At 44.7% G+C, this 18760-nt stretch overlaps 1 protein-coding gene across 16 annotated transcripts in view; it reads right to left on the bottom strand.

Annotated features, from left to right (window-relative positions):
- Positions 1–18760, bottom strand: part of ankrd44 (ankyrin repeat domain 44) — a 312538-nt gene that overhangs the window by 109612 nt on the left and 184166 nt on the right. For 11 of the 16 annotated variants that reach the window (XR_005459740.1, XM_038789102.1, XM_038789101.1 and 8 more), the window contains 2 exons: positions 18611–18694; positions 8592–8703 (listed from right to left, as the gene is read on the bottom strand). Coding sequence is in view for 15 of the 16 variants with exons in the window: in XM_038789102.1 (XP_038645030.1) it covers positions 8592–8703; positions 18611–18694 (196 nt within the window). In the remaining variant the exon portion in view is untranslated. The remainder of the gene's footprint in view (positions 1–8591; positions 8704–18610; positions 18695–18760) is intronic. The other 5 variants (XM_038789094.1, XM_038789095.1, XM_038789097.1 and 2 more) reach the window with 1 other exon arrangement.

Genomic DNA, 18760 nt, shown 5'->3' with positions numbered 1-18760 from the left:
CGCTCTGCTCAGTGCTTCGCTCCAGAGTCCCCACCCTACCTCAGTCCCCCGTTCGTTCTCGGTGGAGGAAGAACTCTGTCAAGTCGCTGACCCATGCCCCCACTTTCGGCAATTGAGTCCCACCAGCACAGCAAAATCTGCCTACGTGCTACCAAAGAGGCAAAGGCTACCACATCAGCCTTTCTCCTCACCTGCACTCCCGGATCTTCCAACACCCAAATACCGTCACTCGGCACCACTTCCATCCACAAAATTACTCTCCCAAACTCTTTCCAGAACCCTTCCAATTTGGAATGCCCAAAACATATGGACATGGTTCACCGGTCCTCCTGCACCCGTTCAAACATATCTTCCACCCCTGGAAAAACCGGGCTCATCCTAGGCCTTGTCATATGAGCTCTAGCACCACCTTAAACTGCATGAGACTCAGTCTTTTACACGACGAGGACAAGTTTGTCCTCCGCAGAGTCTCACACCATACCGCAACTTGCATTGCCCCTCCCAACTCCTCCTCCAACTTGTATTGGAACTCCTTCACCGGGGCATCCTCCTTCATCAGCTCCCCATATATATCTGACACCTTGCCCTCGCTTATCGCATCCTTGGACAGAAGCTTGTCCTGTAGCTGAGGTAGCAGTTGCGGGAACGAACCCAACTCCTTTCTCAAGAAGTCCCTCACTGCAGGTAGCTGAACCCATTCCCCTTCAGCAACAAGTACACCTTCTCAAGCTCCTCCAATTCCGTGAACTTGCCCTCTATGAACAGGTCACGGAGATACTCATCTAATCCTGCCAGGACAAACCTGTGGTTGCCACAAATCAGTGCCCACAGGGACATGCCTTCCATCCTACCCTGCTGCCGACATTGATTCCACATCCTCAACGCTGATACCACCGCCGGGCTCATGGAGTGCCTGGCCAGTGCGAACGGAAGAGGCACCAAACATAGCACCCTCAGACCGCCTCCATTCTTTCCATACACGTCCTCTCCTTCACCGCCCACTTCAGAACCAAAGCTATGTTCACCGCCCAATAAGAATTCTGCAGATTCGGCAGTGCCAACCACCCCACCCCACCTATCCCTTTCAAAAACACTCTCCTGGACTGGGGAACTCTTTTTTTAAGAAAATATTTTATTGAGGCAGTTATAATTTTAACAGGTCCGGGGAACCTTAATCATCCACACGAACACCAGTATCATCTTATTCACCTGACTGAAAAAAAGACTTGGGCATGAAATCAGGAGATGCTGAAACATAAACAAAAACTTCGGCATCACTGTCATCTTCCAGCCAATGACAAAGGCAATGCATTTCCACCTCCTAAAGTCCTTCATTCCCTCCAGCAGCTTTACCAGATTCAACTTGTGTAGCTGGGCCCAGCTCTGTGCCACATGTCTCCCAAGATACTGAAAGCCCACCCCATCAACCAAAACAGCAGCCTCCTTAAACTCCCCCACCCTGGGCGCTGATCACTTTTTCCCATGTCGAGCCTATACCCCGAAAAAAGACTGAACTTTGCCCAAATCCTCATAACTCTTTTGAAACTGTCAACCGGGTTCACAATGTATAAAAAGAAGTCATCGGCGTATAAAGAGACTCCGTGCTCCACCCCTCCACCCCCCCCCCCCCCACCCCTACCCCCCCCCCCCCCCCCCCAATGCCCCACCACCTCCTATAAGCCCTAAGTGCCATTGCGAGGGAAAAGAGGAGAGCGAGCACCCTTGCCTCGTTCCCCGGTACAACACAAAAGCCTCACCTCAGGATCCTACACAATAATGTCACCCCTTCCCAAACCCGAACCACCCCAGCACTTCAAATAAGTACGGCCACTCCACACGGTCAAACGCCTTGTCCGCATCCATAGACACGAGCACATCCACCTCCCGGCCCATCGAGGGTATCATTATCATATTCAATAGCCTCTGATCATTGGCCGATAGTTGCTGCCCCTTCACGAACCCAGACTGGGCCTCCCCTATCACCGTCGGCACACAGTTCTCTATCCACATTTCCTCAACACCCAGTTTACCTCCCGGGGCTCCGTTACCAGCTTGCCCATACCCCGCAATCAATTAAGGGGCAATTTGGCGTGGCCAATCCACCTAACTTGCACATATTTTGGGTTGTGAGGGCAAAACCCACGCAACACGGGGAAAATGTGCAAACTCCACATGGACAGTGACCCAGAGCCGGGATTGAACCTGGGACCTCGGTGCCATGAAGCAGCAGGGTTAACCCACTGCGCCACCGTGCTGCCCTTGAAGAGTGCCTTACTTACGCCAAAACCTCCAACGTATCCCCATAACCTGGTAACAACACCTAACCCGTTGGACACTAAGGGGCAATTTAGCATGGTCAATCCACCTAACCTGCACATCTTTTGTGGGAGGAAAACCAGAGCACCCACAGGAAATCCACACAAACACGGGGAGAAAGTGCATATTCCACACAGACAGTCACCAGAGGCCGAAATTGAACCTGCGTCCCTGGAGCTGTGAGACAGCGGTGCTAACCACTGTGCTCTAGATTTTTGTTAACCAAAGATATTAAGGGATATGGGGCCAAAGTGTGTATGTGGAATTACATCGCAGATCATCCATTAACTCACTGAATAGTAAAAAGGCTCAAGGGTATAAATGGCCAAATCCTGTCTCCATGGAGGGCTGGCGTTACCCAACCTTTCCGGATATTACTGGGCGGCAAATACATCGATGGTACGAAAGTGGATGATGGAAGGGGAGGGGGCAGCCTGGAAGCGCATGGAGAGGGCGTCCTGCGGCAACATAAGCTTAGGGGCACTGGTAACGGCACCATGGCCGCTCCCTCCCACGAGGTATACCACGAGCCCGGTGGTGGCGGCCACCCTCAAGATCTGGGGGCAGTGGAGGCGACACAGGGGGGAAGTGGGAGGTCTGATAGGGGCACCACTAAGAGGGAACCACAGATTTGCGCCGGGAAACACAGGAGGGGGATTCCAGAGCTGGCAGAGGGCGGGTATTAGACAACTGAGGGACTTGTTTATAGAGGGGAGGTTTGCGAGCCTGGGAGAGCTGGAGGAGAAATTTGGGCTCCCCCCGGGGAACACGTTCAGGTACCTCCAAGTGAAGGCATTTGCCAGACGACAGGTAGCGGGGTTCCCCGCGCTCCCCGACAGGGGGGTGAGTGATAGGGTGCTATCAGGGGTCTGGGTCGGGGAGGGGAAGATCTCGGACATCTATAAGATTATGCAGGAGGTGGAGGAGGTACCAGTAGAGGAGCTGAAAGATAAGTGGGAGTTAGAGCTGGGGGAACAGATAGAGGACGGGACATGGGCAGACGCCCTGGAGAGGGTTAACTCGTCGTCGTCATGTGCGCGACTAAGTCTCATTCAATTTAAGGTACTGCATAGAGCCCACATGACGGGGACAAGGATGAGTCGGTTTTTCGGGGGTGAAGACAGGTGTATTAGATGTTCGGGAAGCCCTGCGAATCATGCACATATGTTTTGGGCATGTCCGGCACTGGAGGAGTTCTGGAAGGGGGTGGCAGGGACGGTGTCGAGAGTGGTGGGGTCCAGGGTCAAGCCAGGATGGGGACTTGCGATCTTCGGGGTTGGGGTGGAACCGGGGGTACAGGAGGCGAGGGAGGCTGGAATATTAGCCTTTGCATCCTTGGTGGCTCGGAGGAGGATCCTGATTCAGTGGAGGGACGAAAGGCCTCCGAGTGTTAACACCTGGTTAAACGACATGGCAAACTTTATCCAATTGGAAAGGATCAAATTCGCCCTGAGAGGGTCGGTGCAGGGGTTTTCCAGGCGATGGCAACCCTTCCTAGACCTCTTGGATCAGAGATAGAAACTGAGGCCATGACAGCAGCAACCCGGGAGGGGAGGGGAGGGCGGGAGGGGGGGGGAGGGGGGAAAACGACGAAGGAAGTACGGTAGCGGCGGTGGCACGGGCAAGGCCTGCCCGAGGACGCTGCTAGAAATGATAAGTTGGTCTGACTGTCGGTTCGCCGGCGGGGGGGGGGGGGGGGGGGGGGGGGATGCGCGGGTAGGGGGGGGGGGGGATTCTTTTTCTTTTCCTTGTTAAGTAGGGGGGTTTGACTTTGTTTTGTTATAATTTAAATGTAAATGTAGGGGGGGTTAAAATGTTTGTATTTTGAAAAATTCAATAAAAATTATTTAAAAAAAAAAAAAAAATCCTGTCTCCATGTTGTTATACCTGCCATCACTCTTCTCCTCAAAAACTAACCTTTGATCCCTCTATCGTTGCAAACTACTGCCTCCACCTCCAACCTCCCCCCTCCTCTCCCATGTTGCCGCTTAGGGTGGAGTTTCACGAATAGGACAGGGGATTGGGCCTATGAAATATGGTCGTTCAAAGAGTCGGTGCACACTTGATGACCTCCTTCTGCACTGTAGGGATTCTATGAAAATTTGATTATTCCAACACAGCCTGAGTCAACCTTCCACATTCTACACCCCACTCCCATAAACTTGAGGTCAGCCAAAAGTCTGATTGTCTGTATCCTAACTCAAGTCCTTTTCACACCTTAGCTTGCTGATGCACATTGGCTCCTGGTTAAGCAACATCTCTGTTTTAAAATTCTCATTCTGTTTTCAAATCCCTCAATGGCCTTTCCCCTCTATTTTTACATAATCTCCTCCAGCCCTCTACAAGATATCTGTCCTCCTTTAATCCTGACCGCATACACTCCCGATTTTAATTGTTTGTATCATCAGTAGTCAGGGCCCCAACTCTCCAATTCCCTCCCTGATCCTCTCCGCCACTCTATTTTTTTCTCTTTTAAGATGCTCCTTAAAACCTACAATTTTTTCCAAGCTTTTCACCATTTGCCCTTATATTTTGTATGACTCAGTGTGAAATGTTGTTGATAACACCCCTGCTAGCACTTTGAAACGTTTTACTACTTTGAGAGAGCAATTTCAATACAAGTTAATGCTGTTTTACAAATGGTTAATTAAATACAATCGAATTTAATATCATGCAAGTGTTTAACTTTGTCAACTTATTGTGATGACCAGCCTTTCCTGTTTGCAAATAAATGAATACAAAACCAACTGATCTAGCTGCATTTCTTTGTCTTCTCTCCTCCCTTTACCAAATGGATTCCTATAATTATATAAATTGAAGTTAAACTTCATGAATTTTTGGTAATTATAAAGTTTAGGATTGCAAAAGGGCTTGGCAGAGGAGACACAGATGGTGTTTCCTGGCTGGGAATTTAGAAATTGGGGACACTGCCTCAGGATAAGGGGTTGATCATTTCGGACTAACAAGAGGAGAAATTCTTCAGTCAGAGGGTTGTGTACTTGGGAATTCTCCACCCATGTGGGTTGTGGATGCTCCATTATTGAATATATTCAACGCTGAAATGGTCAGATTTTGGACCTCTCAGGGAATCAAATGGTATCAGGAGCAAGTAGATAAGCCGAGTTGAGACAGAAAATGAGCCATCTGTCTCAGGTGCCATATGGTCTACATGTGACTCTATTTCTTATGTTCCTAAGTTCGGCCAGAGGGACAGATGTCGGGAAAGACATCATTTATACCGAAGAACCAAATTAGTAAATTATTTACAACAACTACAAAAACCCAAAAGATGCATGGCAGACATCGTTCCACCAAAGTTGATATAATGCAATGTGATAAAAATTTAATAGTGCAAATATTCATTGATTTATTTGGAACAGGACAATGCAATTCACAGCTTTTCGTACTGATCTTCATGCATTCATGGCAAGTAATGCTGTACATCCTGACATTGAGCTTTTTATAACCACATATTAATTTCCAATATATCCCTGCTATTAACATCTGTTTTTCAGCTGTCAGCAGTGCAGGAATTCCAACAAAAGAATGACACTTAAATGCATTCCATACATATTTCCACATTTGGGTTTCTCAATCACAGAATGTCAAATGACTTCATATATCTAAATTGTACTGACTTCGTTCCTTTACTACTAAATTCAACTGCAGTGGGCTCTAAATCAGAAAACTGCATTCACAAGAAGAAAATCTTGAATGTTCATCTCTGAATATTTTAGAAACAGTTGAACATTCCCCATCAGCGTCTCACTGGACCCCCACTGAGCTTTAGTTCTATACTGTAGCATGAAAATCAATATGAAATGGTTTGGATATCAAAACCTTCATCTGAAAGAGCTAATATTTATATATAACACCTTTCAACCTACCCTTACCAAATCTGTACATCCTTATTTATCCAATTTTGTCAGTCTCTATCATTCTTTCACAAAAGAAAGCAAGGCAGAAGATAGCAACAGAATCCAGAAAAGTGGATAATTTTACTGATCCACCTTATTGGTGTAAGTTGAATGCACCTAAATCAGGCGAAAGAAGCTTAAAATAGGTAACACGGTTTCTAAATTTGAGAGATTCCCTCACAAGCTAATTTCAATGACATGCAGGAAGATCAAGAGAAAACGCACCCAATGTAATTTTAAATATTTTGAAAAGGCTACTCCTATTCATTTGTTCAGAAGCTCCACCCAATAAGAGAATTCACAGAATCCAAAATATTTTCTGAAACACTTGCTGAAAGGAAGACATTACATTCCAAAAAGGCATTTGTAAAAAGATATATATAGATATAAATGAGAATTGCCAATTCATTGCAAGAAGGCACATGAAAAATAAAAGTAGATTTATTCCATTGTACTAAAGAAACTGTTAACAAACAGGGAAGTCTATTAATGATGGGTTACTCTGAATTTTGTTGTTGTTTATAGACTTGTGGTTTAAGTCAGAATTAATATTGCAATTGTAGTAATTAAGGCCAGTTGAAGGACAATTAAGTTGGTTGAAAAAAAGTTAGAACTCCATTAGACAGGGCGTGATTTAACTAAATGAGAACAAAGTCCCATAGAGTGTGTGTTTAGCCTTGTGTTTCCTGGAACTCTCAGCATCGAGAAAAACGTTACCTAATGTCACTCGGGTTACATAGGCTCCCTAGTGGGGAACGCGCAGCCGAGGCCGCACATAGTCCAAAGGGCATGCACCAGTGGGCCTCCGATCGCCTGGAAGACCCGCACAAGTGCCATCTGGTTCCCATTTATGGAGACCAGTACTGAACGGTGCTCACCCGAGGTCTCCGAGGTGGAGGAGATGGAACCCAACTCCTCAGGTGCCTCAGGATACTGCATGTTAGAGTGACACTAGCTGTCTTCCTCTAATATTCAGATTTAACAAAAAGTGATCCCACTCACAACAGGTGGGAATCACATTGCAACATCCTGCGAGATCATGTTAGATCTCGCAAGCCGTTGCAAGCCAGGGAGATCCTGGGTGCGGGGTCGCCCAACTTCTATCGCCACCGTTGCGCTGCGGCGTGCTGCTTTTCAGGAGCAGTGTGCCGTTCGATTGCGTCCGCAGTCTTTCTCAACCCATAGAAATCGAGCATCATCAAGCATGTAATTTATATAAATGGGCTGGTTTTGATTACAGCAATTAAACAAAAATATTATGTTGCTATTTGTTACTACAATCAATTGAAAAAGTTTGTAAATATGCACTCAAACACCATAAACGTTTTAACTGCAGCCATAAATATCATTCGGCCCATCGAGTCGGCACCGACCCTCTGAAAGAGCTCTCTACCTAGGCCCACCCCCTGCAATTCCGTAACCCCACCAAACCTTTGCACACCGAGGGACAATTTGCATGACATCTTTTGGATGACTTGGCTTTTGGGACTATTGGATATCTGGGCGGAATTTTCCCAAAATTTCACAGAGTGCTGGATCAGGCGAGAAAAACTGTGTGAAATTCACCGGCTTCACAGACGTCTTTTCTTGCCTGATTAAACAACACTCTATGCAATTTTAAAGTGCTGGTGAGGATCTCACAGCCAGCTAGAGGGGTGTGGCCGAAGCATCTGAGATCGGGGGCCATTTTTAAGAGAAGAGTTCTCAAAAGTTAAAGTTAAATTTAAGCCCCCCCAACCCACATCAGGACCCCACCCCCCAATGGACAACGGGAGCCTCCCCCCCACACAAACATTTGGGCACTCCCATCCACGATCGGGGCATCTTCCCCACCCCCCACATCACAGGCATCCCATCCCCACCCCCAATGGGGCTTCCCAGAGTGGCCTCCCCGGTCATGTCCCTCAGCATTCGGGAGCTATACTTTACTGTACGCTCCTGACATGGTCATCATGAACTGGTTTTCATTTTTGAAAACACGTAGTGACTCGTGCTGGCATGATTTCATTGTGTGTGGATGTGAGGATAAGATGCTGGTGGATGTTATGACGCAAGGCCGCTAAGTATGGAAATAAGGTTCATGCCCTTTCTGGGTGTGAAACTGACTCCATCACCAGTGGGGAGTGGGAGATGGGCGGCGGCGGGAAGATATCAAACTGTTTTTGCCAGTCACAAGATTTAGCGACCATTACGGGATTTACGCCAGCGGCTAACAGGGACGCTAAATCACGCCCATTGTGTTCATCTCTACTTAATCAAGCAAATCTAGCTAAATGAAATTTGTAGGTTTCAATCGACATTTGATAGCTTTTTTCTATTAATGAAGAAATTACATTGAATATAAATAAAATTGCTTACCAGTTCCAGACATTGTTTATGCCCATATGCAGCAGCATAGTGAACTGCATTATAACCCTGCTTGTCTCGTATTGTTGGATTGGCATCATTATGAAGCAAATATTGCAAGCAGCTGGAACACATTTGACAAAAAAATAACAAATTAAGCACTGTTGTATTCTTCCTTCTCCATGTCCTTTCTTCTAACCACCACCTCACAGCATCAGTCCTGCTCTGTATTAATTAAATCTTCCAACTGGTACACATATTCAATTTCTCTAGCATTACAAATTCAGCTGCCACCAAATTAAAAACATTTTTAGGACTTGGTCACATTGCAAAAACTTGATGAGCCAATCCACCTGTCTGTTGTTCAAGGTGTTCAGAGAGCTGCCCAACATGTCACACCAGGCAATGCTGCTACAGCTGGTTCATCTCTGGCTGGACTCTGGATAGCCTGGACTCAGCCAAACTCTAGGGAGTCACAACTGTACTGACATCACCAAATATGTCAAGACAAAAGATACATCAATTCCACAATATATATATTTTCTCATTTTCATTTCAAAGGCCGTGCAATCTAATTAACAGTAATGGTGTTGCGGTGTTCAGGAAATATTAACCTGTGGAACATTTTAATTCAAAATTAAATGGTGAACGATGGGGGGATTTTCCATTCCTGTTTTCAAGAGGGATGGAACTGCAGCAAAGGTGGAAAATCCCAAACGAGTCCCAAAACAGCCTTTACGCCTGTGTGATTTTCCCGATGACACCAATGACGCAATGGTATCCCAACATTGAACACCGAGATGCCTATTTGAATACATTCAAATGCTAATATCAGGTCTTTATGCCTAATATCCCCTCCACGTTAAATTGCCCATTCACATTGTTGTGAGGGCACATCAACGTGAATCACAACATGTCCCCCATGACATACACCTAGTAAGCAGAACCCACCAGAGGTACACAGGTGAGTACAACCCCCAGGGGTGAGGGCACCAATCCCTGGCGTCCTGGTCTTATAAAAACCTAAATTTCTGGTAGGGTGGATGCAATCACCCCACAGTGTGATGTCATAGTACCCACCCCTTACTTTATTTTCATCAAGAGGCTCACAATATCGCAGGGAAAGCCGCTCTTGGAGCCGGCGGTTTCCGCCCCATTTTCCTACCTGCTGCACCATTTCTATTTCTTTACTATGGGTGCGATTAATCAGAAAAATTGCGGGAGCGCAACAAGGTCGGTAGATTGCGCCCTATGTTAATGCAATAACTATTTTATGAACTGAATACTGATCACTGAAGGGAAGTAAGCAAAATGCTACAGGACAGTAAGGAACTCAGCTTTTTCTTAACTATATATTATAAATTTGGCCACAATTATAAATCAATTAATTTCTTATCTATTTCTTCTCTCCCCCCCACTTATAAATGAACTGTAATTTCCAAACAAGGACAGCCATCAAGCAATAAGCTTACACCAGCCACCAGAATGTGTGGAAGTAGTATCTGTCAATTTGACGTGACCTTGATGGTCTTCCCTTCCTTTCTCTATGGAAAGCATCTTACCTCTATAAACTCACACAGGCATATTACGTGTTCCAACTACATCAGCAGTTAAGAATCCAATAAGTGGAGAATCACCACCTCCTGGCACTTGGTCGCTGAGGATTTCAACATTTTGCACACTATAACCAACTTGAATTTTAGAATTTAGAAGAAAATGTTAAACACTCTTGAGTAACTCATCTCCGCCCCCCCCCCCCCCCCCCCCACACAAAAGCCTGTCCACCATCTACAAGGCACATAAATAATAAATAAATAATCTTTATTATTGTCACAAGTAGGCTTACATTAACACTGCAATGAAATTACTGGGAAAATCATGTCAGGAGTGTAATGAGTCTAACACACCACCTGCCTGGATGAGTGCAGCTCCAACAACTCTCAAGAAGCTCAACACCATCCAGGATAAAGCAGCCCACTTTTTTTTTTTTAAATTTAGATTACCCAATTATTTTTTCCAATTAAGGGGCAATTTAGCATGGCCAATCCACCTACTCTGCACATTTTTTTGGGTTGTGGGGGCGAAACCCACACAAACACGGGGAGAATGTGCAAACTCCACACGGACAGTGACCCAGAGCCGGGATTGAACCTGGGACCTCAGCGCCGTGAGGCGGTTGTGCTAACCACTAGGCCACCGTGCTGCCCTTAAAGCAGCCCACTTGATTGCTACCCCTTCCTCAAACATTCAATCCCTCCACCACTGACAAACAGTGGCAGCCAAGTGTACACTATCTACAAGATGCCCTGCAGTAACTTGTCAAGGTTCCTTAGGCAGCACCTTCCAAACCCACGACCACTACCATATAGAAGGACAAGAGCAGCAGAGATCAGCGAATACCACCACTGGTAGGTTCCCCATCAAAGTCACTTAGCATCCCAACTCAGATATATATATCGCTGTTCCTTCACTGTCACTGGGCCAAAATCCTGGAACTCCCTCCCGAAAAGCACTATGGGTGTACCTACACCTCATGGAGTGCAGCAGTTGAAAAATGCAGCTCCCCATCACCTTCTGAAGGGAAACTAGAGATGGGCAATAAATGCTGGCCTAACCAGCGACGCCCATATCCCATAAATGAATTTCTTTTAAAATTTCCTCAAAAAGTTATTCCAACAAAGTGAATGCCATCCATATGAAAATTAACTGTACATGCGATAAAATGACAAGCTAAAAGTTATTAGATGAAGTAGACTTTACGAACTGCATAAACATTAACAGTTAATCATAGGATTCCTACAGTACAGAAAAAGGCCATTCGATCCAGCAAGTCTGCACAGACCCTTTGGAAGACCACCCTACCTAGGACTAATACCCCACGCTGTAACCTCACTCCAAGGGGCAATGCAGCATGACCAATCCACCTAACCTGCATATCTTTGGTCTGTGGAAGGAAACCGGAGCATCAGGAGAAAACCCAGGCAGTCACAGGGAGAAAGTGCAAACTCCACACACAGTCACCCAAGGTGGGAATTGAACCCGGGCCTCTGGCACTGTGATCTCTCTGCAAACTAAAGACAGTCTCCAGATCAATTGGGTGATTTCAAAGTGCTGACTGCTCTCAGTAGTGAATTTAAACCTGATCTCTGTGTTTAAAAAGGGTATTTTGTCTTATGGATGTTAATAAGGAAAGATTAAGGTTTATTGATAGTTGTTAAGATGTTTACTGTGGGTTTATAAAGTGTTAACTGGCTTCATAAATAAACATTGTTTTAATTTAAAAGTACTGTAGATTTCTGGTGCATCACACCTGTAAGGTAAGCCCATGTGTTCCCCATAACCACAATCTATTAAAAGTTGTGGGTCAGGTGAACTCCATGATATATTTTGAGGTTCTCTAAACCCTGGCCCATAACACCATTCAGCCCATCGAGTCTGCACTGGCCCTCGCAAAGACCACCCTACTTAAGTCCATGCCTCCATCCGATCCCCATAACCCAGTAATCCTTTGGACACGAAGGGCAATTTGTCATGGCCAATCCACCTAACCTGCACATCTATGGACTGCGGGAGGAAACCAGAACGCCCGGAGGAAACCCACGCAGACACGGGGAGAAAGTGCAAACTTCACACAGTCACATGAGGCCAGAATTGATCCCGGGTCCCTGGATCTGTGAGGCAGCAGTGCTAACCACTGTGCCGCCCAAAGAGGGTAATGGTCCCTTTGTACCGTGGTAATGGCAAGGGCTCTTTGTACTATAGTAATGGTAAGGGATGTCAGTGCTGGGAGGTTCAACACTTGTACATTTTGTGATCCATGCGATTAACATGCATTTCCATCCAAATACAAAATGACGAATGAAGTTCTTTGAACACAATTTCCCCACACATCTTAAGTTCCAATGTCAAAAGAGCACCTTTTTGCAACACTGATGTGGTTTCTCAATTTCCAAAATTAGCCAACCTCAGAGCCTCAAGTTTAAAATGGTATTTTCTAAGTATTTAAATGTAGATTTCACAAACCCAAGAAGAATTGTTTATTTTCTTCAATACTATTATGATCCTGATAGGAGGCAGCGTGGTAGCGCAGTGGTTAGCTCTGCTGCCTCATGCGCTGAGGACCTGGGTTTCGATCCTGGCCCTGGGTCACTGTCCGCGTGGAGTTTGCACATTCTCCAGGTGTCTGCGTGCCTCACCCCCACAACCCAAAGATGTACAGGGTAGGTGGATTGGCCACGCTAAATTGCCCCTTAATTGGGAAAAAAAAGATTCAAGCACTTCAAATTTAATTTTAAAATTATGCTGATAGGAGCCGTTTATCATTTAAAGAAAACTACAAACACCCAGAAATTAATTGGAAGAAGTATGCAGCAAGATTACACGATTTAATTTTTTTTACTGTATAACTTAGTTCTATCTTTTGCTTCCCCCCCACATTTAAGAGTTCCCTTATACATTACAAGAATTTTGAAGGTTTATTTGCTTCTGGGACTGATTCAAATGTATGGCACAGTCCCTGGAATTCACTTTGAATTTTCCTCAGTGTTCCAGTCATACTCAAGATGTATGGGGATCCTTCCACTAACCTTTGGCTAAGCTACCATCCAACACTCCTTTAAAACCTCATCACTGTAGACTCTTCAGCTCCTTGTCTAGCTTTGGACATACATAAACATTTTTCCCAGTCTGCTCCCACAGCTTCTTGAGAGGTCTTTCCAAGTTAACTGTTCAAGCTCACCGATTTCTGCCACAAGGCTAACTGCCTTTCACTTTGAAGATTGTTGTGTATTTCTTCTTCTAGTTTCAAGTTATGCAAATCTTCCAACTTCTTCCCCCCCCCCCCCCATCATGAATTCCAAACTGAGCTCAAGCCTTCATCTGCATTCCATGTGGTCAACAATAAAGTTAGTATTTTCTCTGCTTAAGGTACAGGCCTGACAAACATTTATTTCCTTTTGCTCTCCCAATTCGTGAGTTGCAGCCAACATAAGACCAAAACCACAACTGCCTTCTGAGGAACAGCCAGACAATTTAACTAAGGATCCTTCTCACCCAAATAGCCCAACTCTATGACAATGTGGCATACTTGGGATGTTTTAAATAGAAATGTAGATTAATTATCTTTTACCTTCAAAACCAAGCCCTTTCATCCTGAGACCCATATAAATAATTTATGTCTTCAATGGATATAATTGCCTTATCTCCAGACTCCCTGGTTCCACTCAGAGGTCCAGAGATGGGTCATCCATTGTTTAAGTTTATTCAGTTTCAACTGTGACCTTGTAAGATAAACATGGGTTACCTTTTAACTGTAATTAACCCAGGCTTGCATTCACCTTAAGGTCATTTACTGGGTTCTTCATCAGGTTTTCCATTTATTTGCATTTAACACTTTAATCTCCAACCTAAAAGTAATATTCCCAAAACTAAACGTTATGCCTCCAAAACACATGAACTTTGGAATCAAATATTCACAATCTAATAAGTACACAAGAAAAGACCATCAAAACAGGTGAAGCCACAATGTAATCTACTTCCCATAATAGAGGACAGTTTCTAAGTCCAATGTACCAGTCAATATTCATCCAAAAGCATCAATATTTCCCAAGGTGCCAGCGCATAGTGCGCACCCCCATCGATAGTGGGAGTCTCTGTCCCGCCAGCCGGCCAATGGGATTTCCCATTATGGGCAGCCCGACGCCATCAGGAAATCCCCGGGTATGGGTGCGTTGCTAGCGAAATGGAGAATCCTGACAGCAGAGAATCCAGCCCAGGGTTCTTGCCTCAAGGTCATGGGTCTCAGTCCTCTTGCAGTATTTCAACACCAAATTAAGCGTGACATTTCAGTGCAATCATGAGGAATTATTACATTGCCTTTCGTGAGGCATTAAATCAAGGCTTCATTTACCCCCTCGGTTAGGTACAAAAATTCCCATTACACAATTCAAATAGTGGGATATTTCGCTCAGGGCCCTGGCCAACATTCCCCTCTCACCTAACATCAGTAAAGCAGGCTAACTGGTCACTTATCTCACTGAGCAAACTAGTTGTCATGTTTACCAAGCAAACAACAATTACTGCGCTACCAAAGTAACTCTTTGACTGCAAAACACTTTGTGATGTCTCAAGAATTTGAAATATGCTGCCTTACTCCATCTATATTTCTGCTGTAAAGTTTCAGATTAAACTCTTCTATTTATAAATAATAATTCCATATTGAGCTTATTACACACTCCACCTACTTTCCATCACATTGCCCTGATTAAACCCTTATTTGTTGAAAGTGTCATGATATGCCTTTGTCAACTTGACACCCAAGTACTCAAATTATCTCTTCAGTGGCCTCTCTTCCCCATCCTCTTATAAACTCGATGTCGAAAACTATGCCACACAAATACTGTTCAACATTAAGTCCTGCTCTTCCGTCAATCCATCCTTGTTTGCTCCCCATCTCCAAAGGCACGGGATTTAAAATGCTCAAATGGCAACAATCAGCAGGAAAATATCACCATGTTTGCTATAATGCATACAAAAGCGTACAAAAAGGTTGCTCAGAACATAGACCCAATTCCAGTATTTAAACTGTGCGTTGCAAATATTTGTTGCTATCACAATACACCAATAAAACACTGAAGAAAACTTTGCTAAAGACGTAAAATAACCCCAAGATCATGTAAAATAAATTATACTTCCTATCTCATACACCTTACGGCAAGACAAAGATTATGAACAGCTCTGAAATAAAAGCCAGTGAAATAAATTAAATTGAAAATTTTAAGTTAGGTTTTTAAAACAGGAGTAGAGCTCAGATCACATGACATGAGCATGGGAGTGGCTATGTTTTTGCAAGCTCCAGTTCAGCTCATCTTTCAATCTTTGTTTTTATCTTTGTGCACATCTCTTTTATGCCTTTTTTCGGTTTACATGGCTTTTACTATGTGCCAATAGTTATTGGTCAAGGTTTGAACACTTTTAAGTCGCGACAATATGTTTTAATCCTCGTTGATTCGTGGCAACTGAAAAGAGTTGGGGTAGGGCACGGTCCTTGGTGGAGCAGCTGCCTTTGGGAGGTTTCCCACCCTGACGATACGGTGCACACCAACAGACGATGGTTGCTCGCGATGTAGGTGATCCATTTGCTAGTCTTGCTTTGCATGCAGGACATTGAAGGCCACTTTTTGAAGTTGCAAGGCGTCTTTATGGAGGTGATGGAGGCATACACAGAGGTTCTTGTAGCAGAAGGAGCATGGTCTTTGGTGGAAGCTCACCTCTGCACGGTTGAGTTGCTGTTGCAAGACCTGCCATCTATCCTAAGGGGTTTGAGTGAGGATGAAGGGGAACAGATGAGGAGGCCGGTCATGCCTGGTGTCTCCGTTAATGGGGCAGAGAAGATCCTAGCAGAGTTTGAGAACTGGCTGCCATGTTTTGGGAATCACAATCAGGAGGCCAAGCAGCTCCAATTCAATGGAACACATTTAATGCCGTCTCCAGGGCCGGGCTGGCCTTTCAATCTTTGGGTTGTGTGGTCTTCTTCCTGTTGTCAGTCAGGGGTGTTGGGGTCCCAAGCTGTCCAGGGCCGTCCCCACTAGTGGAGCCTGGGTAGCTGGCCTTCTGGGCTCGGTCAAGTTGACATATTGGAAGTAATGAGGTTTCAGATCCTGCTTTATCTGTTTTCGTTGTGCACCAGTGGAGTCGTCTTCATCCTGATGACAGCCTCATTCCTCAGTTGTTATCCTGGACTTTATTCCACGATAATCATGTTGATGTCTGTTAATGTTGTCAATTTATCTGCTTGCAGGTGTGTTTCGGGTGTGAGGTCCTGCACTGTGGGTTATCCTGATTTAATAAGGTTTTATCATGTTAAAGCTAAATGTTGTTTCCAGGATATGTGCACAATTCCATTATCCTAATACATCCTTGGGGTGTGGGGGGGAGCTGAGCAGAGAGTAATGGGGTGAGGGGTGGAGGGTGTGGGTGGTCAGGTTAGTTCTGCTCTTATTATATGCGAAGAAGGCCTCCCGTAGTTAGATGTTTTATTTAACTTCTAGCTGTGCCTTTTCCTCTTCAGGCCCAGGCCGTCTGTAAGGGCTGGTCATGGTGGTGTTGGATGATGAGCCTTGGTGTAAGGGACATTCAAATATGGGCATAGGTTGGCTTTTGGGTGGTGTATGTGCATGTGTTGAGGCAATGTGCAGGTCACTCCCCAATTTGGGGGTCCTTCTGAGGCCCTCCCATCCTGGAGTGGGTTCCTCCACACCGTTTTACGATTGGGACTAGTTTACATTCTTTTGGGTTCTTGGCCCCAAAACATCCTGTGATCGTCTGAGGGGGATACTGGTGTCAATGGTTTGTTGATCTGTTTTGTTCTTTGATCTGGGACTGGGAGAAGGGATCGTGGAAGTTCAAATTCTAGCTTTTGGTTCTTATTTTTGTTCTCTTTTCCTTCTTCTATGAGAGATCCTAGGCTGAGTGTAACGGTTGGGTTGTGCCTGGTCTTATCTTTGTCTTTGTTTTTATCATTTTGCCACCTCATAGAACATACATTGCAGGAGGCCATTCGGCCCATCGAGTCTGCACCGACCCACATAAGCCCTCACTTCCACCCTATCCCCGTAACCCAATAGCTCCTCCTAACCTTTTTGTTCACTAAGAGCAATTTAGCATGGCCAATCCACCTAACCTGCACGTCTTTGGACTGTGGGAGGAAACCGGAGCACCCGGAGGAAACCCACACAGACACGGGGAGAACGTGCAGACTCCACACAGTCAGTGACCCAGCAGGGAATCTAATCTGGGACCCTGGCGCTGTGAAGCCACAGTGCTATCCACTTGTGCTACCGTGCTGCCCCTCGAAGATCTAGGATGGCTGCCTGTTCTGGATCTGGAGTATAGTTTAAATTGTGCTGTTAAGAGTTACTTGATTTCCCCTTAGCAATGGGGTTCTCGAGGTATTATTTTCTTCTTCGCTTATTTGGTTTTGTGAGATGTAGGTCTATAATGTTGTCTGTATCCTGTTTGGGGGCAGACAGGTCAATAATCCATGGAAGGGACTCGCTGGCAATTTTGTCCTGATTTACCGGTCTTATTTATTCTCAATTATGTAATAACTATTGTTTCATAGAATTTACAGTGTCATTCGGCTCATCGAGTCTACGTATCTACCCTATCCCTGTAACCCCCACTTAACATTTTTTGGGACACCAAGGGCAACTTAGCCTGGCCAATCTACCTAACCCGCACATCTTTGGTCTGTGGGAGGAACCTGGAGCACCCGGAGGAAACCCACGCAGATACGGGGAGAACGTACAGACTCCTCACAGACAGTGACCGAGCAGAGAATCGAACCTGGGACCCTGGGGCTGTGAAGCAACTGTGCTAACCACTATGCTACCGTACTGCCTGTTTTGTGCTGTACCTGTTGTACATTGATACCTAAAATTCTCTTTCTGCACTGAGTGCTTCTGTTTGATGTGATTTTTTTTGTAAAAAATTGAAAATCGCAATAAATAATAATTTTTTTTAAAGCAGCTATTCATAAACAATGTCTTAATGATAAAGCCTAATTTTGAGATTTAATTGTCCTCTTTACTTACCAGTAACTGGATGCAGGAAGACCCCCATTATTTTCATTGAATTAAATTACAAAAAATAGGAAATTAGATTTTAATGATTGGTTGGCATGTCTGGGTGTATGCATGCATATGTGTAAGGTGAACACATAGAAAATGTTAAAAGATAAATCTGTAAAAGGAGGCAATTGAAGACTTTCTTGTAAACTATTCAATTCAGAAGTGCACCCATTTTAGACAAATGTGAGCAATTGACAAAATGTATCATCATAACAGAGGACACCCTAGATATTAAAAAAAAACCTTCACTTTTGAACCTTCAAGCAAATGATTTTAGTCCCAATTTACAGAAAATTACACTCAAAGTTCACACAAATTGCAGGTTGAAGCCCAAAGAAGTAGCAAGACCAACCACCACAGAAGTTTTAGTTCAACCATTATGTCTGGAAAATATCAACTTACAACGAGGCCTCTTTCTCTTTCGTCTCATTTGTGTTATCAAGCTCTTCGATATTTGCATCTGAATTCCCCAAGATATTTTTTTTCCTTGGTGAAAGAATCAAAACATTCAGGAGATTTAGGGTGTTTAATTTAATTAGCTATGATTTCAAA

Source organism: Scyliorhinus canicula, chromosome 2 (genome assembly GCF_902713615.1).
Source record: "Scyliorhinus canicula chromosome 2, sScyCan1.1, whole genome shotgun sequence".
NCBI classification, from domain to species: Eukaryota; Metazoa; Chordata; class Chondrichthyes; order Carcharhiniformes; family Scyliorhinidae; genus Scyliorhinus; species Scyliorhinus canicula.
Note: the sequence above shows the minus strand (reverse complement) of the source record. Positions and strands in the feature narration are given on the sequence as shown.